Genomic DNA, 26,088 nt, shown 5'->3' on the forward strand with positions numbered 1-26,088 from the left:
GCCGCCCGGGCCACGTGACGCCGCCCCCCCCCCCCCCCCCCCCCCGCCGCTTTCCCGGGTCATATGCCGGGGGCGGGGCGGGCCCGCGCGCTGCTCCCCGCAGCTCCGCTGTCGGCCGCGCCGTCTCTCGGGGCCGAGCGGCACCGGCAATCCTCCGTGCCCCCCGTCCGTCCCCGCTGCCGCGCCATGGCCGCCGCCGGGGTCTGGGGGCTGGCGCTGGCCGCTCTGCTGGTGCTGAGCCCGGCGGGGGCAGTCCGGCAGGCGCGGAGGCCCAACGTGGTGCTCATCCTCACCGACGACCAGGACGTCTGCCTGGGCGGCATGGTAACCCCGCGGGGCCCCCGGCCCGGGGGGACGGGCGGGCCGGGTGGGTCAGGGGAGCGCTGCGAGAGGCTGGGGTCAGGCTGCGGGGTGGTGGGCCCGGGAGAGGGCACGGCGGGAGGCGCGGGTCGGTCCGCCTCTGTCTGGGGCGGCAAGCGGCGCGGCCGGGGCCCGGGTCTCGCTCCGCGGCCTCGGGGAGCGTCACCGTGGGCTTCCTCGGGTGGGCGAAGCTTCTCTGGGGAGCCGCCGAGGCTGGAGGGGGTCGAGGCTGGGGCTTCTCCAGTGCAGCCTCTGGTAGCCCCGGGGAGCTCCCTGGACTTCGGCTGTCGTGGGCTGGCCTGTGCAAGCGCCGCGGCGGCCGGAGGCCCTGGCAAAAAGGCACTCTGAGTGGCTTGCGTGGGCAAGCCGTGGTGGTGGCCCTTCTTTCAGGTAGTCATACGCCTGCTTCAACTCCCTTACTTTACCTAGCATCCTTGTGTTTTTAGCTGTTTTCTTTTTTGTACCTTTCTTACAGACCCCCCTAAAGAAGACTAATGCTCTTATTGCTCAAAAGGGAATAACCTTCCTAAACTCAGTAAGTGCTTACACTAACTCTTTGAACTTTTCAGGTGTGTGCGTCTGTGTGGTTTGTGTCTTGGGTCATCTGAGCTCTCAAAACTGGTAATAGTTTTATGAAATCTGTGCAAATGCATGTGGGTCTTTTCAGTTCACTCTCTAACTACTTTTAGGTCTCAAAACGAGTATAGCTCAAGGTTCAGAATCTGGGAGGGAAAATTTCACTTCCTAAAAGTACTTGTGCTAACTTCCTTAAACAGTAAAGTAAATCTGAATGTTTTTATTAAACTGAGAAGCATTAGAAGAAGCTACTTAAAACTTTCAGCTTCCTGCATGCTGAAAACCCACCTCACTCTTTTTCGTATTATAATGTATTGCCACAACTGAAATTATGGAGTGAATCAACTGGCAAACAGTATTTTAATGGATATTTGCCTCTGTAAGAACTGTGTCTGATCTGGGGCAGATTGAAGGGCATATGCTGCAGGAACCTACAACGGGCTTCATGTGCACCTTCTAACTAGTGAAAATACTTGGGATATAATTCTGTGTGTCCAGAAAGAAGCGTGCTTTAATGTTGAACATTTTAGTCAACCTATTAGCTGATATTTCAAAACAATTAATTCTGGGGAAAAATTGTTTTACAATGTCAGTCTCTTCATCCTGTCTTTCCAGTACGTTCCCAGTGCACTTTGCTGTCCCAGTCGAGCTAGCATTCTAACAGGAAAATATCCACATAATCATCATGTTGTCAATAACACTCTGGAAGGAAACTGTAGCAGCAAGTTATGGCAGAAGATTCAAGAACCATACACTTTCCCAGCGCTGCTCAAAACTATGTGTGGTTATCAAACATTCTTTGCTGGAAAGTATTTGAATGAGGTATTTTGTTCTTTTTTTTTTTTTTTTTTACTGTGATGCAGTTCATTTGCATTTCTCCAACTTTCTAAAACATTCAGTGATTTTTAGACTTGTAGCTGATGGTGGGACCCCAGAATGTTTAAAATGGTGTTACATGGATGAACAGTTCTCTTTGAGATGGGATAAATATGATGCAAAATTCAAATCTTTAACTTGATTAAAATCAGTTTTTTTAGGTGCCTGAATGTTTTTAAAAGTTAACTTTGAATGGATGATTGAATCCAAAGGCTTTTTTAGTGTGTTTAGATGTGTTAATTTTTAGACATGATGATTTTAATGACTGGGGAAAATAGGTAGTTGATTGGCACGTGGTATCAAAGAACACTGTAACGCCAGTGCTGACCGGGTGTGATGTTAGAATAGCGTTAAAGAAAAAACTATTTGTCTCAATATTCCTGACTGATACATCCCCTTGAATCAGAGGACTGTTTTCTTTTAGCAGTTAATATGGTATTTTAACTATTAAATGTCCACTGAGGCAAATTCATTGGGAGAATGGATATTATTGGAGCTCTTTAGAGGTTACCCAACATTTTTTTTATTGAATCACTTGTATTTGTGTGCTTTTTGTTATTTTTTTTTTTTGTTTTTAACTAAGCTGTGGTTTATAGTAGTTTATGGTGAGATGTAAAATTCGGTGCTGCAAGCTCTAAGATCAGGTGTTCCTCTTGATGGAATTGTATTTGGAGCTAGGTGAGTTTCAGGGTCCTTAACAGCATTATTTTCTTCGTATCTCTTGGTGGAAAGTGGTAGTGATATAATAAAATAATGGAACGTGAATTTTAATAGCCAGGCACAGATTTGTTTCTGTGTCTGATGTTACTGGGGCAGCTGGGTGAAGGAAGGGAAACTTACCTGGCTTCCTCTGAGCATCCCTTCACTCGGCAGCCTCCTGTCCCTGCAGATAGGCAAGCTGTGTAAATGGGGGAAGGCAGCCCTGAGAAAACCCAGCCCTGAGAAAACCCGTTGTGTTGCTCTGAGGACACCCTCTGTTTTGAGTTTGGCACTGATTCAGCAGCTACTTTCCTTTTTTTGCTGGGTTAAAGGCTAGTTGTTGTAGATTATTTGGCACTGAGGTGACAAGAAGCTAGCTTTGCTTAAAGTTCATACCCCCTTTTGGGGGAGGAGGATGGAAGCTGTTGGTCTGTGAAATTTGGTATCTTTAGTGTCTTGTGAACTGTTATCACAAAGCCTAAGAGTGTCTTGTCGCATCTTTTTTGATGTTTTTTGATCACCTCTCATTGCCTGATGATGTTCTCCGGGTTTTCTGCGTGTTTTCATGTTCAGAGTAGAATAGGGAATAAAATTTAAGTTTTACTGGTGAATGTCATGTTTTCAGTTACTGTCTTTCTAGTTATTTAACCCCGGTTTCTTTAACAGTCTATAAATGTGTTTTTATATGCATATGTATTTGGGTTTTTCCGTTCTGAAACTGAATTTGGCTTGATGCAGTTTCTGACTGGTGTTGGATAAAGCACGCAAATACGAAAGATAATTTCTAGCTTTTATTCATCATAATTGAAACTGAGTCATGGTCTGTCTTTTTTTTTCAGTACGGAGCAGAGGATGCAGGGGGAGTAGGTCATGTCCCTCCTGGATGGAGTTTTTGGTATGCTTTGGTATGTGACTATTCTTTTTTTTTAAATAGTTGATTTCAGTTGCTTTATAATCCAACTCATGTTTTAAATTTGCTGGTCATGAAGGAGCAGGCAAAGAGCATCTAACAACTTAATAATTTTCTTCCTTTTTTTCTCTGTTGTATGTCAGATCCTTGGCTTTCCCAGTGGCTACTCCTGCTAAGGTGCCTGGGGAAAAACCCCGACTTGTAAAGCCAAGGCAGTGTGCGATAGGACAGTGTGTGATAGTTTTCATGTTGGAGACGAGTTCTGAGAAGTCTTGCGGTGTCTTTATGATAAATCCTTATAACCTATTTGACAAATGCTTGTTGGTAGCTCATTCTGGTTATTTCAAGTAATCAGTGTACATGTTACTTTGTATAAATACACGTGACTTCTTTTTCACAGGAGAAGAATTCAAAGTACTACAACTACACCCTTTCAGTAAATGGCAAAGCACGAAGGCATGGTGAGAACTACAGTGTAGATTATCTGACAGATGTACTGGTAAGAAATTTTGTAACACCTGTGTCACAGAAATTGCTTCTGACCAGATAATGCCCCACGCTGGGGGCTTGGAGAGGAGTGGGGATGGTAGTTTGTTAGGCTGTATTAGTACATAAATACATGATTGTGCTGTTGTGGTGGTGGGTGGGCATTAATCAGCAGAGCAAGGTTCTGGGTATATTTAGAACAGCCAAGCTTGTGTGTACAAGCTGTGGAAAAAGGAGAGGGATTCCAGCTGCCCATTTGCTAGCCAGTAGCCTCGCTGAGAGATTAATACTGACTGCTGTGGTGCATGAGGAACATGATGCATGTAGGCAATGACTCACATTACTTCAGAGAAGGATGTGTTTCATTACAATACACAACTCCTGTAACAGATTAACTGGACCAAGATTTCACTGGGAAGTTAAGCATGTGAAAATAACTTTCCACCATGTTTTGTTTGTTAAATATTATGATGTGTTAGTATCTTGTAATCTCCAGTTTTGATACTTGGAAGTATCAAAGTGTGATTAATCTTCCATAGTGTGAAAGAGCAAATAAGGACTGTGCAAAATGTGTAGCTGGCCAGGGGAGCTTTTAGCCTCTTTACCCTCTTAAAGTAAAGAAAGGTAACAGATATCAGATTCTTAAAGGAAAGCTGGAAGAGTTACTTCAGCTCTCTTGAGTCCCTGCTTAGCAACTAGTATTAGCATGGAGGTTGGGGAGTGGGGGGAGTGTTCCTCCTGCCCACCAAGCTGGAGTCTTAATTTCACATAGTGTTACAGCATTTGGGGTGGTAGTGCTGGGAGCTCCCATGCAGCACTTGAGAAAAATCTTTGCTGAGAAGTCTTCGCATGCAGTCAATTTGCAGTCTTGCATTGAGACCCTAATAGTTCCATTCCAGTGGGTTCTTGAGCACAGACAGCTGCTTACTAGGAACAGAACTGACTGATGTTTCTTTGGGTACTGAAGATCTGTCCAATTAAATTTAGATTTACACTCTGTAAAGCTAGATTGGAATTAATAAGACAGAAGTGAGACTAGCCTGTTACTGGCATTGTACTGGTGTTTCTTGATCCTTCAGCAGCTTGTAAGCATTTTGACCAATAGGTCATTGCCACATAAACCTTCTACTTGTGGAGTGTTACCTACTGATACAGCAGTGTATTATGATTTTCAGTGTGTTGCATTCTACCTCCTTCCCATGGTTACCAAATATGTATTTCAGAGCTACTGCTTGAGTTTAATTCACTCGATGGACAGTGCACAGGAGTAAACTGCTTATGCAAAGTTCCTGTGTTGCTTGATGTGATGCACAAGCTTTCTTGTCCTGACTAAGGACATCTATGTGCTTAAGTCTGGTATTAAGAATCTGAATACCTGGATCTGTTTACTGCAGTCCTGACATGTTGCAGTTTAAGCTTCTAACAAAACCCAAGCTGACTACCCCTATGAGTTCACCTCCATCAAATTTTTTTCTGGACCAGGTTTTTGAACTTCCCACAGTTCTTATCCTCCTTTAACTCTGTAGCCATATAACTGAAGTCCAGCCCTAACTGCTTAGATGTACAAGTTATGAGGATGGACAAGTTAAGAGGATGGAATTTCTAGTGTGTTGTTTTTTGTAGAGAAAGAAAGGATATCCAAGATGGAATATACTAATAAGACAGGAAAGAAAAATATTGCAAGATTTGGATAGCAAAGAATTCATCTTCAACTAATACCTTTGAAGCTTTAATTTCACAGGCTGACGGAGGGAAGGCCAAAGTGGAACTCAGTCTCTTCTGACTTTCTACTTGAAACTGCATGTAGGCTGAAACAAAAATGAAAGTGCAGTGGTGTGGTTGAATGGAGTGTGGCACTGTCCTTCTCTAGTGCTTCTGGCTTCACCAGCAGAAATGTGGTGCCCCTTATAAACTAGGAGCTTGCTACCGAACGAGCATATGCTGTAAACAGTGGGGCTGAAAAACTTTTTCAGAACTCTTACTATTTCTGAAGACAATTGAAACTGCTAAACTGGGATCTGTCAGGCAGGAGATGGCATCTGAGAGCCTCAGAAAGACTCAGGCTATGTAAAAAAAGCTCCAATTTTACTTGATGAAAATTGAGTTTAGGTGGATTTTATTGATACTTGGAATAGGCACAAACTTTTGATGAGCTTTCCAGGTCTAAATAACACAAAGGCCTGAAGTAGAAAGCTGTTCAGAGATATGTGGGACAAATGACTTGTGTAATATGGACACTTGGGATTATTTTTTTTTTATCATGAGCTGCTGTTCTGGACATTTGTAGATCAGCAAGCAATAAGTTTCTGAAATACTTTAAATGTTCTCGGTACTACCGAGCTCTAAATAAGTTATGAATGTCTAGTCTGGATTTCTCAGATACTTGCTGTTTTCCTTTGGAGTTATGACTTTTCTTCTCCAACCAAACTGTTCACAGGCCAACATGTCATTGGACTTCTTGGAGTACAAATCTAACTTTGAACCTTTCTTTATGATGATCTCAACCCCGGCACCGCACTCCCCCTGGACAGCTGCTCCACAGTATACAAAAAGCTTTCAGAATGTCAGTGCTCCAAGAAACAGCAATTTTAATATTCATGGAAAGGTAAGCTAACTAGCAGTAATCTGCATAGGTTATCCTGCTAGCTTGGGAGAGCAGTGGGGAATGACCCTGATTTGCACGGTAAGTTTAAACAGTGAGAGGAATAGGCTAATACCATGGCTCCTGGTTGTTCAGTTATGTTAATCAGCTTTTCAGGGTAAGATATGTTTATTGTGACTTTGAGATATTTGCATACCAATATCTTGTAAATAAAAAAAGTGTAGTGTCAAGAATAAGGCAGTACAGTGGAATTATGATTGCTAAATGGGAAAAAGTTAATTCCTTGTCCAGTTTCCAGACTTTCTGAAGCTCTTGATGGTCTTTCACTGCTCTCAGTATGTTCAGGAGAACACACAGGCAGTAGTGTGCTACTCAAAGGCTCAGATAAATAATGGAGAGCCCTCTCTTCCTACGTACATCTGCTCATGTGGATGGGTGGTCTATTACTTGAGCTTGTGGCAAAGCTGCCCCTGGGTGACAAGCATGATCAGGCTAACCAGAGGACTTAGTGAAGTCATGAACCACAGGGCCCAGGATCACTAAGGACTTCAAGAACTTGCCTTTCATTTGTTGAAATAACCTGTAACCACAATTGCTGAGCCTAATGTTACAAACTCAGACATCCTTGTGACGGGGCAGTACCTTCCACTGCCAGTAAACCTGACCAAATATGGTCTAGCTCAGGCTAATCTGCTGCGACTTAGTTGGCTAATAAGTGAAAGTGAAAGTCACAATTAGTGACTGAGATATTTAACTTACAGAAGTTTCGTATTTTTGATTCAATTATCTTAAAACATAGAACTCGCTACTGTTCATTGTTCAACCTATTCACTTACAGGATTTTTCTGATCTTAAGACTAATGCCTAAATGCCTATCTGGAGCCCAGTGATAGCTCTTCTAAGGTCACTGTGACTCATGTAGTACAGGGTGAAACTTGTTTTTAGCTGAGGATTGCAGCTTCCAAAATGACCGTGTGCTTATCAGCACAATATAAAAACATGAATGAAAGGGGAGAAAAGGGCTGTGGGCAGTAACAAATACTTTAGCCCAACCTGTTCAAGTTTTGAACTAGGGAGTGGACATCAGACTGTTTTTTATTCCTCCATAAAAGAATCCCTAACTTTGTCTTAGACTTCATTACTGTAATAACTGAATGCTTTTAACATAGTGAGCCAGAAATAACTTGACCAGAGAAGTCAGCAGCTAGCCGAAAAATATGGTGTGGGAGTTCCCTTGTGTGGAGCAAAAGGTCTGCATGTGCCTGTATAACTCAAAGCAAAACGACAGACTGACTTAATGTTTGGTAGTTAATATCTGTGGATACAGCAGTTTTACTGGGTTTCACAATAGGAACAGACTAGCATTACCCTTCTTCCTAGACACAATAGTTACGGTCATTAGCAGTGTGCATTTCTGTAATTGGCGGTGTTGTGGTCTTGAAACCTAACTCTTTGAGCTTTGCTGTTTTCTAGGGCAAACACAGTTCCTGCAACAGCAATAAACATGTACGTAGACTCAGACCCTCAAGTCATTGATGTTGTAATGCTTGCTAGACAGTCTTGCATTGTACAGTCTTGATTCCTAAAGGAATGTTGCCTAGCTTCCTTATACGGTATGAGGGCAAGGTGGACTAAAAGGAGCCATCTAGGCAGAACCTCTGCATGAAAGATAGGAGTTCAGCTGTTGTCAGACCCTGGCTGGTGATGTGCACTTTAATTTCTGCTTAAGTTCCTCAGCTGTGAACTATATCAAATGATGGGGAGCTGCCTGGTTTCCCGTGCAGGACTGTTGATAGCCCAGACGGGTGGTTTATCTAAGCTGTTCTGAGGGAGAAGCTGATTAAGACACGTGTTGGGTATTTCTTGCATGCATTGTTTTTCCTGCAAAATCGGAGCACAGCTGTGTTCAGATTCTGCTGGTAAAACATGGTATGCTGTCTCAAGGTCTCTTAAAATTTCTTTGGGACTGGGACATAGGGAGGCAGCAGGAGTGGTGGACACCTTTGTATGTAACTGATGAGAGAGTCCTGACAGGGAAGCAGACTTGAGGACTCAAGTCAGTATGAAGCTTATTTGAAATCCACAAAGGTGTTTAGGTGCTGTGTGACATTTCAAAAAACTTCAGAGAAAGGTAGGAAGAATAAAGTGCTTGAGAAAAGAGAAGAGTTGTACTGCACTAGATGACTGATCCGCCTGAGTTACCCAGCAAGGTTGTGCCTTGTGCAGGCCCTCTCATAAGCCACCTCTTATAAGAGGTGGCTGGTGCACAGGTAACACTGCCAGTTCCTTTGTTCTTTGAAGAACTTCTGCAGAGCTGGGAATGGGATTTGTGATGTCTTTCCTTACTTTTTCCTCTCTCAGCCAGCACACAAGCCCTAGATGTTTGGTCTTGGCTATGCAGCATCTTCTTGCTGAGATAGACTTGGTGTCTCTCCAGAGACTTGTTTTACAACTACTGCAAAAGAGGGATCTGAATACAGCTTAATTAAAATAAACTGGACATGGTATTGTGTCTCCATGCAAAAAAATCTCCTTCAGTCGGCAAGAACAGAAAAAGGGGAACTGGATAATTGCAGGAGTTATGAGTCACTTCATTGTGAGTCCCTAAAGCCTGAGCTTGTTTGGAGTCACTCGCTTGTGACGGGAGGGAAGTTGCTTAGGGAGAAGAGTGACCAACTAAATACAGGCTCAAGCTGAGGGTGATGAGTGGGTCATCTCTGACCTACTAAACAAAAAAGTCTAAAGCTGCATTGACATGACTTTCTCCTTTATTCTGCTCCCCACTAATGCTAACCTTCCTGTGTACTTGTACAGCAGCTGACCCACCTCTGTTACTTTGGGGGGACGGGTGAGGGGAGAAAAGGAAGGACTGTTTCTGAAAGTTGGGGATGCAGCTAGAAGAATCAATAACTCTTCAGCTAAAGAAATGCTTTTGTACTGGAGTAAAAAAAAATCCAAATAAAATGGCAGTGTTTCCTCTCCCCTCAGTAGTCTCCAGCCCTGAGTTCATAGGCTACCAAGAATCTGGTAGTGGCACCATTACAGATCTTTGTCCTCACCTGTCCATAAATTAGGTAATCCTAATTGCTTTTGATGCAGGAATTTCTCCCCACCTTTCTACCTGTGTTAGGAAGCTCACCAATCTTAGTCCCAAAAGAACCTCACTTGGACAACCAAGTCCAATCTTACAATGCTGCTCAGTCCTTCTGATTTTTTTTTTTTTTTTTAATCAGTCCTGTCTCAGGCTACCGCACTTTTATCTCTGGGAAAGCCTTCCCCAGCTCCTTTCACAGATTTCTTCCCTGAACTGCTTTGAAAAGATCCACAGCTATTTTCTTCTCATCAAGGGCTGAGCATAATGGAGCTGTAATATATTCTACTCTTGCAATTTAGCTTTTATATGAACCAGGAGGGAAAATAGGAGTCAGGTCAGTTTGATAGCACTGCCTGGCTATTTCACAGGAGTCAGATGTTTTATCCTAAACAACATTTTTGTTGTACTTGGTCTAGGAAAGGTTTAAAAGCTGGTACTTCTTTCCTACGCTTATCTTTTTGTCTTTTTTTCTTTAGAACAAGCACTGGTTAATTCGGCAAGCAAAGACCCCAATGACTAATTCTTCAATACAGTTTCTTGATGATGCTTATAGAAAGCGGTAAGAATTTTTTTGTTGCTTAAGATTTCTGCTCAGAACTTGTATTGTTTATTAAAAAAAAAAAGATTATTGTGGGTTTTTTTTAAAGGGTTATAAGAAGTCTGACAGTAGATGTCAGATGACCTGTAATAGTTCTCTGGCATCTGTTTCAATACCTGACCCTGTTTACTTTTTGCCAAGAAATTTGTCATTAACTTCAGAAATATTTTGCTGCCAAATGCTGACATCATTTACCATAAAAAAACCCCAATCACACTCGGTGCCTCTACTGCTTCTCTTTCAGTGCACAACAGGTTGTCATAAAAAATGGCCTTACCTTCTACTTCACTTGAATTCCAGATTCTTACATTATGCACATCAAATGTGAATGATTTATCTGGCAGCTAATCTGATTTATTAACTTTGGCTTTCAGTCTGTGGTCTTTTTACACAGGAATACCTGGCTGGCCAAGGCAGGTACCTGATTCCTTTTTATAAAAGGGGATGTGGGAGGTAATGTGAAGAGACAGCTTGCTCCCCCTTTTTAAAAGAAAAGAAGGGTATTTGTTTACATGGTATGTGTATTTTCTTTAGGCTAAAGTTTGTTTCAGAGCTTTTAACTTGAAGTGTTAAACTCAGATTTGAGCTGTTATCAGGAATTACCTTGTCACTTTGGAGATGCGAAACCAAGGTTTTTTTCAGGCTCTTGCTCTATAAGGCATGAAGAGAAAATTCTGCAACAAAATCTTAAATTAAGCCTGGAGACAGCAGGATCCAAGAGTTGACTAACTCTAGTTAATTCAGCATAATACTAGTCTGTGGAGGCTTGATATTGGCTTAGCAGAAGCAGTCGCTTATCTCGGAATCACAGAATGTTTTGGGTTGGAAGGGACCTTAAAGATCAACTTGTCTCAACGGCAAACCCCACGACAAAGGAGAGAATAACTTGTAGCTGTTCAAGGCTATAGATAGACTGCAATAATGGACCCTGATATATGAGTAATACAAAATAGCTGATGTAGTTTTCAAGAGAAAGAATCCCATATAGATAATTAAATTCGTGGCAGTCTTGTATATTAATATAAAAACTACATATAAACAACTACTAAGTGACCTTGCAGGAGCTAACTCGGACTCTTTGCCACCGTGTTGCTTCAAAGTTGGTCTTGACTGTCTCCAGATAAGAAATAATTGTCATTTCGAAGTCCTTCTCAGACACTACAGGCTGAAATCAACAAGAAATGAAGACAAACAGTCTATTTCTATCTTAAACTGCATTCTCAAAAAGTACACTGTAGTCATCTGTGAAGTTTGTTTTCAGAATTTGAAAACAAAACAATCCACTTACAGTGCATACACTGATTTGAAGCAGAACATGAAGGTCCTACCTGCAGTAAGAATTATTCTAAATTTTTCATACTCTAATACGACTTAATTTGTTTCTATATAGGTGGCAAACACTCCTTTCAGTAGATGACCTGATAGAAAAACTAGTGAAGAAGCTGGAACTGAATGGAGAATTGGACAACACATACATCTTTTACACATCGGACAATGGCTTCCACACTGGTAAAATTTTCACTGCTTACTGAACATTTGTAGAAGATCCAGGAATTGCATAACATTTCACCGTCATGACCACTCCAGAAAATGGGAGCAGCAGCTGTGGAAAACTGTAGACATAAGTACTGATTTGAGTTGCAGAACAAGCTGGAGTTGCAGTGTGTGGGGTGTTTGGGGATTTTATTGTTTGGTTGCAGTTTCTAGCATTAATCTCTACCACTGTATCTTGGTATGCATGAAATCGGGACAGAAATGGAGGAAGGGTCTCTGTGTTCTGTAGGAAGTTGCCATGAAAGAGTTAACCAGTAAAAATCTGTCAGAGGCCTGTCTGTATCATGTTACTGCATTTTTAGTTGTACATCTAAAGTTTGTAAGGTACAGCTTACACTTTGAAGTTGTCTGTTCCCGGTCCTTCACTATGTTCATGTAGTTCAGGTTGAGAACCTCTTCTGACTTCTTAAAAAATCGGCTGCTGGAAATTATGTAACACAAGGCTCTTAAAATGTCAAAGAAGCCGTTTAACTTTTTCCATTTTCTGTTGTATAGGCCAGTTTTCTTTGCCAATAGACAAACGACAGCTGTATGAGTTTGATATCAAAGTTCCATTGCTAGTTCGAGGACCAGGGATAAAACCAAATCAGACGAACAAGGTAAGGAAGAAGTGAAATCTGAGAATGGAGGTACTTTTGATATTGCTTCACAGTTACCCACTTTACGTAATAATTTATCCTCCTGCATATACATGTATCAATGAAATGAAGTATATGGAGTGGTAGGAAGTGCAAAGACATTCTAAAAAGCTGTGTGCTGTTGCTTGGATCAGTAAGTTTAATTAATGGCAGGCTACAAAAGCAAACCAAGTGTGAAGCTCACTCTCCAAAGAGATTCCTTTTAAATGTTACAGGGTCCATTAGCCTATAAGGATGAGATTAAATAGAATTTAGGCGTACCTAAAGTTACAAGTACTTAAAATACAGAAGTCTCATCATTACATCTGTGAGGTTCTGTTCTTCTGAAGTAAGTTTTCCTCACCTTGCAGATGCTTGTTGCAAATATTGATTTGGGTCCCACTATTCTGGATATCGCAGGGTATGACTTGAATAAGACCCAGATGGATGGGATGTCGCTATTGCCGCTGTTGGTGAGTAGACAGACGGGGGTAGTAACCAGTAATTCTTGCAGGGGTTATTCTTCAAAGTGAATACTACTTCCTTCGATAGACTGGGTCAACTCATATCCCAGATTCTTCCCTTGATGTCACTTTCATGTGGGATGTTCACAGCTTAGTAAAAACAGTAGGTATCTTTAAATGCAGATGTATTTTCATCAGCCCTCCAACTTTCGTTGTTTTTTAATAGAAAGTTGTATCATCCTTTGGCTAATCCTCCCATTTGTAATAATTCCTGTCTTGAAGGCTGTATGTTGGTTACACCTTGCATCCTTCTTCCTCCTTTCCTTAGGATTTCTTAACATTGAGATAGGAGAAGACTGTTCTTACTGTTCTTACTTAAATCTTTGGTGTGCCTCAATTTTCAGTAGAATTAGTGTTTCCCCCTAAACTCTGGAAAAATGCATGTGGTTTTATAAAGTAAACCTGACCTTTCCAGTAAGTGAGCAGAAGCCTATTTAAATGAAGCTGCTTGCAGTTGATCCATTTAGCTTTAATTAAGTTTAGTCTACAAATAGAAGGCAGCTTACTTGGAAACAAAGGAGATCATCCAGATTTAAACAGTGCTTTGCTTTTAAAAGCTTGTATCCAAACCTTAAGCTGTACTTGAGATGGAAACAGGTAAAAGGCATCTGGTTTAAACTCTGATGGAATCAAACTGTGAAACTCATTGTTTTGCTGTATATGCGCCTGTGATGGTTCTGTGTATTAACTTCAAAATTCCCTCTCCCTCTGTCATTTAAAATGCAGCTACAAATAGAGCAACTTAAAACTTAGTTGTTTCTTAAAGCTGTTTATCTTTTCATATGCCAAGGGTATCTTTTTTCCCATCTGTTGTGGTAGTCTGATATAAATCCAAGAGAAACAGTTTTGTTATGGGGATCTTGTCTGTAACGTAGCAATATCTGGTGATGTGGCTCCTATTTGGTATGACTACATGATTATTTATAAATTGAAGGTAGTACTTTAAAGCTTCGCAAGAAGGTGTACTAATATTTTTGGAGTTGGATTCTTGTCTTCCAGTTACACAAGACATTCTAACCTAAGGCTCAGTATTATTTTAAGACTGACTCAAACTAGAGATGATGACTCAAACTGCCTCGTAAGCAGCAGGCAGTGTTAGTGTTACACCAGACATGGAGTAGTTCTGTTTCATAGTGCAGTGGATAGTAAGTGATGTTAACCTCTTGTCCTAGAGAGGAGACAAAAATGTGACGTGGAGATCAGACTTCTTGGTGGAGTACCAAGGAGAAGGATACAACGGCAGTGATCCGACCTGTCCCGGCCTTGGACCTGGAGTCACAGTAAGCAAGACAAGATCTGTTTAATATTAGAAAATAGCCGCTGAATTCAGCCTGTTTGCCATGTGGACTAACTTGGTTCTATAAGTAAGCTCCCAGTGTCTTGGTAAGTAGGAGCTAGCTCTGTAGGTCCTGTGCAGCATTTAAGAATCAGAGGGAGACATCCAGCCGTGCGGAACCAATGTGGCCTTATGACCACACAGAGCAGTCACCCTTTCAGTGGGAATCTATAGAGCCTCAGGGCTGGAGGAATATGCAGGAAGGTGTGGGCTTGGCACAGTGGGTGACAGCGACATCATGTTCTTTCTAAACTTCCAGCGTCCTCGTCGCACAATTCTGATCTGTGACTGCTAGGTCACTAGCTACATCCTGAATCAAAGTAGGTTTGCTTAAAGTAAAGCATCCCACTGGTGTTGTCTCCAGTAGCATGTGTTGTGCTGTCCTTCAGTGCATGTACATCAGCTTCCCAGAAAAAAATGTGCTTAATCACGGTGAATTTCATAACAACATCTTCTCAAATTTAGAAGAGCTGAGTTTTTACTTAAAATCCCCAGTGGAGACTTGCACATGTTAGACTAAGGTCCTGGCGTTCATCAGTTCAGTACAGTTGGCTTGAGCTGGTATAGGCTTTAGGAGAAGGATTGCTAGTTCATCTTTTTTTCCTGAAGTTTTTGTTTGCTGCTCACTTCACAGCACTGCTTCCCAGACTGTGTCTGTGAAGATTCCTACAACAACACATACGCTTGTGTAAGGACACTGTCAACTTCCTGGGATCTGCAGTACTGTGAATTTGATGACCGGGAGGTAAGTCTCTGTCTGACTAGCAGATACCAACTGTGTGAGCCGCTGTCTGCGCTCTTATCTGCTCTCAAGGTTTTCCTAAAATACTCTGAGAAGTAGACTAGCATTGCTTGCAGGATAAACAGTGAAGTATTTATCTACTGGTGAGAATGTTTGACCAGAACTCTGGTGGGGTTCTGGGAAGAAGAAAACAAACCAAAAAAGGGATGTGAGGCGAGTGAGAAAGGGACACTAGCCTAAACTATGCTTATCGCCTTCTGGTATCACCCAAAAGCCCCATGGGGAGCCGTGCCAGGGCCATCGCTCACTGGTTTGTCTGGCAAAACAAGTAAAGTTATAACTGTGGGAAAGGTCTCTAACCTTATTGTAAGTTGTTTGGGCATAAGGCACGTGATGTCCCCCCCTCAGAAACTGTTCAAATCTCACTAGTGGAGCACCCACAATACGCGTGAAACTTGGTGTGTTGCAGGGCTGATCTTTACTTGTGCCTGTTTGCACACAGTTGCTCCAGGGAGCATGTTGGGTTTGAGGCACCCAGGCCACAAATCTTATAAACTGCATTGTCAGCAGATGTGCAGTGAAAGCATAAACAGCATAGACAGCAGGTACCCCCAGTTTTCATGCCACCACGGAACATTTTCTGGTAGTCTACAATGAACAACTTAAACCAGGGGAGTAAATACCACAAGATGGTTTTTGCAGTAAGATAGCAAGAAAGACTATAGGAGACCAAGATGCTCATTAGCAAACCCTGTCCTTCGTTTGTGCACCCAGACAATTTATGATGAAGTTAAATGAATGTTACAGCTTCCCCCATAAAAGCAGACTCTGAAGTTGATCTGACACTTCATGTCACTTTTATTTCCAGTAAGAAGCTATGGCTGTGACATTTTTGGATCACTCAGCTTACCTGGGTCAACTAAATTAAGACTAACAGTACTGGGGAGATGCAGCAATGTGGCTTTGAAAACCTGACAGTGAACCTTACAAGAAAGCTTGCAACCAAAGACTGTCAGGATGCATCTTTAAGTTAGACACAACCCAGCCAGTTTTAATCAACATCCAGCTACAATCAGGCCTTCTGCTCTAGTGCAGACAAAACTCGGCTGAATTCCTGAGATATGCTTGACTGGTGTTTGTCCCACAGAAGGGTTTAGAGATTTAATGTACCAAATCCAAACCTGCCCTAAAATCCTCCAGACAAACCTTGTCAAAGTGGCATGCACAAAAAAAAGCTTTCTCATATTGGAGTTATAGCATACTTGAGTTCAGTGCATTTTGTACATGTGGTCAAGACACCTGTCTGGGTCTGACATCTGGCAGTACCTGATGAGTGTATTGTGGTGATGTGATGGTCATGAAATTGCGTGTTTTGAGATCTGTTAATGAAAAGACAGCCAGCTTAGCCATGGCCTCTTGCTGTGGTCTTAGTCATAAGACAGGTTCCCTTTATGTGTTAGGAAAAAAATCTGCAGTGTAGCAAGTGAGTACTTCAGGTGGAAGTGAAAACTCTTCCGACAATACTGTACTATCACAAAACTTTAGCTTTACGCTGTCCTGCCTTTGGCCCCTTAGCTGCCTGGCTATACAGCTTATGTGTGGGGATGCTGCACTGGAGTTGGAAATAACATTTGAGACCATATGCTCCCATAAAGTGTTCTTCCCAAATAATATGGTTAAATGTTGATCAGCATTTAGGACTTAATACAGTGCAGGAACTTTCTTCTGCAGGTGTTTGTGGAAGTGTACAACTTGACTGCAGATCCACACCAGATCAATAACATTGCTAAAACAATTGATCAAGAAATTCTAGAAAAGATGAACTATCGATTAATGATGCTGCAGTCCTGTTCAGGAGCAACTTGCCGTACACCAGGTGTCTTCGATCCAGGGTAAACACTGATTCAATTAATCATTATAGTACTTTTAAATATAACTATATTCTTTAAACTATGCTTTTATAGAGGTTATTTATGATGGAATAGAATATTACTGACATAGCATGTCTATTGAAAACCAGCATCTTTCTTGATGCTTCTGTTTCTTAATGTTGAATCTCTATTTTAATCTAACCTACCAAATATAACTTGATAGTATTAATACTACTACTCCAATCTTGTCGGCCACTGCTGACTTGGAATAGCTGAAGCTTACAGCTGTGCTGACTACTCAGAGACAAGTGACTTCAGGTTTGTCTGCAAACAAGGGGAAGCTTTGCAGGGCTCTGTAGGCTGGCATTTTCCAAACACTTGCTCTGATTGCTCCTGTAGATGCTGTTAGCAAAGAATGTTTTCTGTGGGACCTAAGCTGTACGTATTTGTCAGCTGTTGCAAGGAAATAGCACTTACTGCAGTAACTTCTTACTGCAAAATTCAGTCTGTAATCATTGGGACCAAACCTTTTTGAAGCACTGTTTAAAACGTCCTTGCAGTTGTGCTGCGTAAGTTTTTGTAATTTGAGGCAGCAAAGCTTTCTGTTAGAATGCATCTCCTGCACGCTTCATGTTACACGTGCCAATCTGCTGTTGGTATGTGGTAGCTAGTATTTAGTTGGAGACTGGCAACTCCTCAGTTGCACATCATTAGTCTTGTAATACGTAGAGAGGTTGTGCTGGCTGCTTCCTGGTAAGAAAGCAACTACTCACATAGCCTTGTGCCAGAGCTACTCTAGAAGTAAGCTGTTTTTAGGAGTGTCAGTCACTGTGAGCTAACTGTAGCTCACGCAGACTCTGTTCCTTTCCACAGGTACAGGTTTGACCCGCGGCTCATGTTCAGCAATCACGGGGTTCGGGCTCGGAGGTTTTCTGCACAGTCCCTATAAGGCACGTAAGAGCCTCTTGCAATCCGCTCCCGCTGACCAGATTCTCCAGTGGCTGCAGCAGGTCTGTCTCTGTAACTGCCCTTGATCGCAGCTGGAAGACTTTCAATGGGCTATTCAAACCCTGTTTGGAAGAAACTCCTTGTCTTTAGCTGGTTGCCTTGTGCAATATGTATATTACAGCTGAACTGTAACTCTAAAGCATTAGACACAGCTAATCTGTCTTGCTCAGATAGTTGATTACCACCTTTGTCTTTCAAGTACCTTTTCATATCACAGGCACAGAGGTGAACCTATGCCTATGGATCTCAACAGTTTATTTTGTTCTAAAAAAATCAATAAATGCACATGTGAGTTGGGTTAGATAGGCAGGTGCTATTGCACAGTAATGCTCACCCATATTCAGTGTCATAGACTTTCTTAAAAGCTATGTTTAATTATAGGTTTCCTGTGTGCTGCTAACAACAATAGCAAACTGGCCCCAAATAGCGTAGGAGGGCGATAGTCAAAACCGTAGGATCTGTCTAGCAAGTGTCTTGTGCAGAATTAAAATCCGTGTGCTAAATACTCTCTTTCAAAGAGACCACTTCAAATGAGACCAATGAATTTTGTAGGACAGCTTTGGTAGCTTGCAAACAGGAATGTAATTTCAACCTCCTTCTAGTTTGAAATGCTGGAATGGGTTACTATGTACTACTGAAAAAACTCTGAGGGTTTAATATAGGCTTCCTAGTGAGTTAAACAAAAGAGTATTGAGACTAACAAGTGTTCAAATAAGCGTGCCTGTGATTTGAGCTAACTCTTAAGTCTATTTTAATACACGAACAGAAGTTCTACTAAAAAAAAAAATCCATTAAAAAAAAAAAAAACCAGGGCACCACAGTAGAATTGATCTGTCTAACCTCCAAACATCTTGAATTGTGTCTAACATCTTATGTTGATTAGATTCTTGGAAGTAAATTATTTGGAAAGCAGACTAGCTAATAAGTAAATCATTGCTCACTAGAAGATAGGCTAAGGGGGCTATTCCAGGCAGTTTAAGTGCTTCATGGCGTGTTGCTTTTTGGTTGAGACCTAACTACTCGGAACCTGCAGGGAGTGGCCTTCACACCCGGGGACGGCGTGGCAGATGTCTGGCTGCAGTACGTTGTCACTCGGTGTCCCCGTGGAAGGGCGATGTTGTCTTTTCAACCCGCTGATTAGGCTTCTCTGAAATGCAGCCACCGCTTGCACCCAGACTTGAGTATCTTTCTAAATCTCGAAAACCACCCGAATTTGCGTCAGCATGTAACTTTTGTATAGATTCTTGGCAAAACAGCTTCCAGAAACACCGAATTGTGTGTCTTTTGCAAGACAAGCTCGTGTTGCTTGTGGGCAAATCAGCTGCGTTATCAGGCAAGATAACCGTTCCCTTGTCAAACTGTGGCACAATTGTTTAGTTTTCAGTTATTTCAGATCTTTTACTCAAATAGAGAGCATGATGATTTCAACTTTTGTCACATAAAACTTTCTACTAAGCAATCATTCAGTAGGCAACAAAGTACAACTCTCAAAACTGTGAAGGTGCATACTGCAGTGCATAGAGCCACAGACTGGATAAAAGCAATGCTACAAAAGATAAGTTGAATTTTCTTTGCTTTTAACTCTGAAGCACAGAAGTTGTCCTTCATGTAGCTTAGAGTTGCTAACTTCTGTGGTGGTCTGCAGGTTAGATTTCATAGAGCTTTTGCCTCACATCTAATTCATTGTTTCAAATCTCAAGTGACCAAATATTTTCAGGAAAAAAACAAAACTCCTCTTGAAAACTAACTTCTCAGTTGGAGCATCTGTATAAGCGCAGAGGTGTTTGGGTATTCAAACTACTTACACACTTCCAAATACTCAGGATTTTTTTCCTCCACTGCAGCTGTAGCTTTATCCTGGTTTTTGTTTCTCAAGCCTTAGTATTGCCCATCAATAACCTTCAGACTCCATTTTGTCTTTAAAAACAAAACCAAAGTTGTTTTCATGCTCTCAAGCATTTTCTTGCACACTGAGCTAAATGTAAAGTTCATTTACGTAGTGTTTTGCTCAGATAATCCTAGCCACTTAGACTTGTTCTTTGTTTAAAGTTTATTTTGGTAGCTGTGTGAAGGGTAGTGTGAAATACATTGATTGCTGCACATTAAACTCTCAACAGTTCTACCAAATCTAGGTCATATGTCAAGTTTCTACTTGAGCTAAGTTTCAGTGCAAGAAATGTGCATTATGTTGCTGCTTAATAGAAAAACAAAACAAAACTTTGCTATGGGTACACATATGTAACTCACACTGTCTTTTCTTAAAGTGATCTTAAGTCATAACAAGGAAATAATCTTTTGATGATTTCCTTTTTGCCTAATAACTAATATGAAAGTTGACAGAAGGGATACAGATTATTCCGTGTGTGTGACCAGACGTTTTACCCAAATTAACACTCTTGCTGTCTGCAACACCTGTAAAGCATTTTGTAACTAGGCTCCATAACTTACAAACTCTCTGTTGGAGAACCACCCTGTATCTGAAGTCTGTCACAGGTAGTAAATGTTGTATTAGATTGGAATTCAGAATGAAATTAGTCAGTCCTTACTTAACCAGAACGGTGGGTCAGGAAGGTGCCTGCTTCACACCTGCTTTTGCTAAAGACTGAGGAACGGTGGAGCAGGAGCCTGTAGTTGAAGGGAGAACAGGAACCAACAGCTGCCTGCCTTCCACTGCTGTTAGAGGAGCTGGTCGCTCGTCTGGTGCCTGTTAACATGAAGCAGTTAATTCTGAGTGCTCTTACAGCCTTGAATGATCAGTGTTAATTCTTATCCTCGATGATTAAAAAAATACTATGAAGGAACTTTGACTCTTACCCAGATCTAATTCCCAACTAAGTAATTTTAGAACTAAATGGTCTTCCTGGATATTCCATTTGATACACTATCTGGCCATGACTGTACCTGTACCTTGTTACTGGAGGCATTTGTGTTAAATGAAAGGGCCTTACTGGTACAGAGTTGGGTTTAGGTAAAAATGTGATCTTTTTTAAGTTTATTTTTAAAAAAATCATTATCGAAAGCAGAGCTGTGAATTTTAATGATCTGATCTGGTAAAATAAATACTCTACAGGTAGAAGTACAGTTAATAACTTTATTACAATATTCTAAACCAAAACCCATTCATTGTCATCACCTGAGCTCAAGTGAATACAGCTAGTAGATGCTTACATGGCACAGGCCCAGTAAATTGGGCTTCTTCATTTTGAGGAATAAAGCTGTTACAGGGACACGTACATGCAAACACACACCCAAAGCAGGTATACTACCTTTTCATTCAAGTTAAATTTAAGACTGATTCTACAAGCTAAATACAATATTTCATCATAATGAAACTGCTGTCATTTACTGTGATTCAATTAATTTTATTTGTATTACTCTCTCTGTACGTGAGCATACTTTGCTGTAGCATGTTGTGAGCATCCTTAACTTCTGCTGTTTTGAACATTTGTTTGGAAAGTGCCCTTCCAGAGGACCCTGTTCACTGCTGCACTTTTGGGGAAAGAAAAAATAAACTGCCTATCAAACTTTCTACCTTTTGTTACTGAACTTCAGTTAAAACTTTCCACAGGATCAAGGTCTGTCATGCTTCTAAAGCCTGAATTCCTAATTTGTAAGCCTGTTCTCTGCTTACTGCCCTGCTACCTAACAGTGGCCACTACTGAACTTTTATATGGTGCAGGGAACCTTATGCACAGCATCTAGCAAGACAAGATGTGACCACTTTGCACCAGGAAGAAACACTGAGGTGAGAGAACAAACTTAAATGCCATCTGTGCTTGCTCATATTTCCTTGGAAACTGATGTAGTTGAGTATATGGAAAGCTTTTATCAAAAGCGACAACGGAGAAATTGCTGTTTATAATTAAAAGCAGTATGTTCTGCCTCTGGGAAGGAAGAAGAGTAAAATCCTACGTAAAGCTTTTTCCAACTTACCTCAATCCCTGGTAGAGTTGAATTCCTTGGGTGATTCTGTGCAACTGTTTAAAAATACATACATCATGATTTTCTGAACTATAGAGCAAGGTGATTTGGTACCTTTAACCTATTTAAGTCTGAGGCTTTCACAAGCTCCTAAAACAAGTATTTCTGCATTGTATTTTCATTTCTGCTTAACCATGTGGTATCAGTTTCATTTCTCCTTCAGTGATGCAGCAGTCTTCCATTAGAGAAAAATATTTAATGGCTGCTTGAAACAATGCTGCTGTCTTCTGATGCTTCAGCTTATGAAAACTATGAAGTTTACTGTAGCACCCTAAGAAAAAGCAGCTCTGTATTACCTAGATACACCTTCCTGTTGTGCTCAAAGACATCACTGACAGTGTGACACTACCCTCAGGGTTGTAGAAGCTTGCCACGATGTCTCCTTTGTTGTTAATTTCTAAGAATAAGCCATATAGGTGAAGAATGATGCTGTAGAATGATAAAGGAGTCACCTGTTTTACAAAAAGAAATACAGTGTTAACGCTTCATTCAAGGGGTGGGTGGGGGAAACACCAGGCCTAGAAAGAAATGGCAGTGCTAATATATTGCTTTCCAGATGTTGTTCTAGTCAGATCCAGCTGTCACTAAACCTTTTGATAATAGCCCCTGGACTGTCTCTAAAGCTGGCAATCCAGTAATTGCTCAATAATCTTAAAGTACAGCCAGTGCCTGCTTGCTCAAGGAGGTGTTGAAGTTGTTTGAACTTATTCCAGCTGGCAAAAGGCACCAGTTTTCTAAAAACAGGAATAAGAGGGACTTGATGGAACACAACTGAATCACCTACTTCCGTGTTTTTCCTGTGCAAGTTCTAGGGAAAAAGTAGCATGGTTATTCATAACCAGCTCTGTGATTCTTGCTTGGCAAGAATGACTTTGCAGACTTTGATTCCTATAGCAAAATTCTCATATTTTCTATAAGGGGTCCTTCACCTGCCTTGACAATATCATGTTGCTATAAACAAGGGGCTGAGAGCTTGCAACTATAGACCACTTTTGTCAATACTGATTTTTCTACTTTATAAATAGGTTCTCAGTATTACTACAACAGTAAAACTGCTGTCGTTTTAATAAATATGTAAAAAAGAAAGCAATCCTCAAATCGACAGTCTGAGAAAGTTGTGGTTGTTCAGCCTGGAGAAGAGAAACTTCTGGAGAGACCTTCTAGTGGCCTTCCACTACTTAAAGGGGGCTACAGGAAAGGGGGGGAGGGACTCTCTATCAGGGAGTGTAGGGATAGGACAAAGGGTAATGGTTTTAAAATGTAAGAGGGCAGATTTAGATTAGATATAAGGCAGAAATTCTTTCCTGTGAGGGTGGTGAGGCCCTGGCACAGGTTGCCCAGAGCAGCTGTGGCTGCCCCCTCCCTGGGAGGGTTCCAGGCCAGGCTGGACGGGGCTGGGAGCACCCTGGGCTGGGGGAAGGGGTCCCTGCCCAGGGCAGGGGGGCTGGACTAGTTAGTCTTTAAGGTGCCTTCCAACCCAAACCATTCTGTGATGATGTTAAATGTTCTGGAAAAATCAGTAATGTGGATCAGTGTGCTGGCTGGTAAAAATGAAGCAGTCTCTTTAATTTCCTAATGAAGAATAACAAGTTCTCTCATACTTCAAAAATTAACATTTTTGCAACACTGATAGTTAATACTACACAGTCTCAAAGTTACCTTTGCAGTAAATCTCTGCAGGAATGGATACGATCCTAAAGCATCCAGAAAAGGAGAAAATAAATTAGGAAAGCAAGTAAGTAGATATTCCAACTCTGTATAAGCCTGTGTGTGATAATCTGACGTCATCTGGATACTCAGGCAGGTTGTCCACAAAAACTTCTTCTTTTCCTGCATTAGCTCCACTTACCCAATAGCTGCAGAAATGGAATTCTGTGTATGAGTTTTAGTAGCTGCTGCAAAATACAGCAAGCTTAACAGCATGGAAGATCCATCATTTTGATATGCATAAGGAATTTTTTTCAAAACACAGAAAAGGATTCCACAAGAAGTAGTAAATGCAAAGAGGGACTAAACATGAGTAACTAGGATTAGTCAAAAACCTCATCCTTCTACAAGTAACATAAAGAGCACCCCACCCCGGTTCTATTCAAAAAATCTATTCATAGACAATGTGCTGGTTAAATGAAAACTAAAATTAAATTTGGCTTTAAAACTTCCATGACATAGAAAACTGTTAAAACACTGATTCCCTCTAAAATGGGAAAAATGGGGTGTTAATGCTAAGCCTTATAATCATGCAGTGCCACTTGTCCTCTAAGGTCTGTGGTAACTGTAATAATAGAGTCATCAGGATAATTGTAATTGAGTCTGAGGGAATTAGGGCCCCTATATCAATAAATCGGTACAGAAAACATTTGACAGTGGGAACAGCAACTGTTAAACTCTACCTAGAATTAACTAAAACCTGTGACTCTTGCAATAGAAAAAGTAATTTGGACCAAGTTTCTAATAGCAACCCTGTTAACTGCACATCTTCAGTTTACATCTTTAGAAAACAGAACATGAAAATCATGTCTACAGATTGATTAAAAGTATATATTATAAACTAATGTAGTATTTTATATCTAGAAGGAGAATTATGTTCAACATACTATATGATTCCACATATGCTAATTTCTGCTACTAATATGTATTCTTCATAGGGAGACAGAGCAATCCCCTTTGCCATGTACAAGCCCCTGAGCACCGTTCTTCCTGTTCCTGTTACAGGGTCACAGGCCAAGAGGTGACCCAGGTGGTTTGTCTCAGTTACCTTAATCAATATATCTAATGAAAAACGAGGCTATCAGAATACCTGGCTCCAATTAGAATAGAAAATACTCAGAAGCTGTATTAACGTAAATTAGAGAAAAGCAGATTTTGCCATCAGCCATTCTGTATCTTTTTTAAAACGGTAAGCTCACACCACTAAAGGAGCAGAGGATGCTGCTCATGTCGTTTCCCGGGCTGATCACAACATTCTTGCAAAGCCAGAGGAACGTGGGGGTTGCAAAGCCCAGCATTCAAAACGTTATTCTGCAGTTCCTGCTTTAGCAAAGTATGGAGGCCTATCAGGCTTCTGTGAACAATTACAACTTCTACAAATCAAAGCAGAAAGCATTTGCGAGTGTTTTGCTAAAGCAAATAAACAGCCAACATTTTACTTCTGGTATGAAATAAGAAGTTTCTTCTGCTAAAAATCTATAGGGCAGCTTTGAATTATATACTCATAAGCCCTGTGAAGAGGAAACTCTCTTCATGTTTGACATATGTCCTGGCAACCCCTTGGCAAGTCTGGAATACTAAATGGCAAAGATGATGTACTACCTAACAAAAATTCCGATAGTTTTAACAAACAGCAAGTGACACATACGAGATTTCAACTATTCTGGGGTTTTTTGGTTTGTTTTTTTTTTTTACCTTTATTAACTTGGATCTCAATTCTCACCCCTTAAATTAAATGTCTTTTCTTCACATGGTTTTTCTCCTTGCTTAATTTTAGCCAGAATTCTGGTAGTAAAGATGACGCTCGGTGTGAACTTTGTGTCTGTGCCCTTGCTGAATTTCAGCTTTACAGTTTGTTCTAGTTAAAGTTTTACTCAAAGGCTATGACCACACAGAAAAGATACCTTCAAGTACAGAAGCAATTTGCTACTTTGCATTTACTGCAGTGTAAGAGCCTGCTTGTAGGCAGATACCAGAGAGGAACTAACATACAGTAAAAATCCAGACTGCTGTATCACATGACAGTTTCTTTGGGCAGTCATACCCAGAGGTTTGTTTTTTTCAGAAAAGCAGCTACAGAATAGCACAGCCCATCCTCTGCCTGAGGGCTCAGCAGGCTGCATTCACAGCGTGCTTGGCTAAAACTGCACAAGGGCAATTGAAAAGCTTGTCTCTCCTGCAGCCTAGTACGTGTTGCTGCCAGCACAAACTGAACAAATGGCTACAGCAGTTGCCTCATCTCATCTTATATTTGTGATGTTGTCTTTCCCACTTGCTACTTGAATCTGTAAAATAAATCAAATTTTTCTTTGATATTTCTAATCCATTTACGAATGTGAAAGGCAGCCCATCCACACCTGGCTAATAAAAATTAGTATGGATTAAGATAAGTACAAAACCACCACGTGTTCAAAATTATTCAGATCCACACTTGCTTATGATTTCAGACAGTACAATTTCAAATCTCAGAGTTAATGCTATCCTTAATTTGTCCGCAGCTATAGTCCGAGCTCCAAAATACTTTCATTTACATGGAAATATGTTCAG

The 26,088-nt window shown here is 41.1% G+C and overlaps 1 protein-coding gene across 1 annotated transcript; it reads left to right on the forward strand.

Annotated features, from left to right (window-relative positions):
• Positions 1-35: 35 nt before the first annotated feature.
• GNS (glucosamine (N-acetyl)-6-sulfatase) lies at positions 36-21,382 on the forward strand. Its single transcript, XM_032999839.2, has 14 exons — positions 36-324; positions 836-895; positions 1,552-1,758; positions 3,351-3,416; positions 3,822-3,920; positions 6,345-6,512; positions 10,080-10,162; positions 11,592-11,710; positions 12,251-12,354; positions 12,744-12,845; positions 14,069-14,176; positions 14,867-14,977; positions 16,706-16,866; positions 17,719-21,382. Exons 1-14 carry the CDS (start codon positions 64-66, stop codon positions 17,792-17,794), a joined length of 1,725 nt encoding a protein of 574 aa, XP_032855730.2. The 5' UTR covers positions 36-63; the 3' UTR covers positions 17,795-21,382.
• The last annotated feature ends 4,706 nt before the right edge of the window (positions 21,383-26,088 follow it).

This window comes from Tyto alba, unplaced genomic scaffold (genome assembly GCF_018691265.1).
Source record: "Tyto alba isolate M040663 unplaced genomic scaffold, T.alba_DEE_v4.0 Super-Scaffold_2, whole genome shotgun sequence".
Taxonomy (NCBI): domain Eukaryota; kingdom Metazoa; phylum Chordata; class Aves; order Strigiformes; family Tytonidae; genus Tyto; species Tyto alba.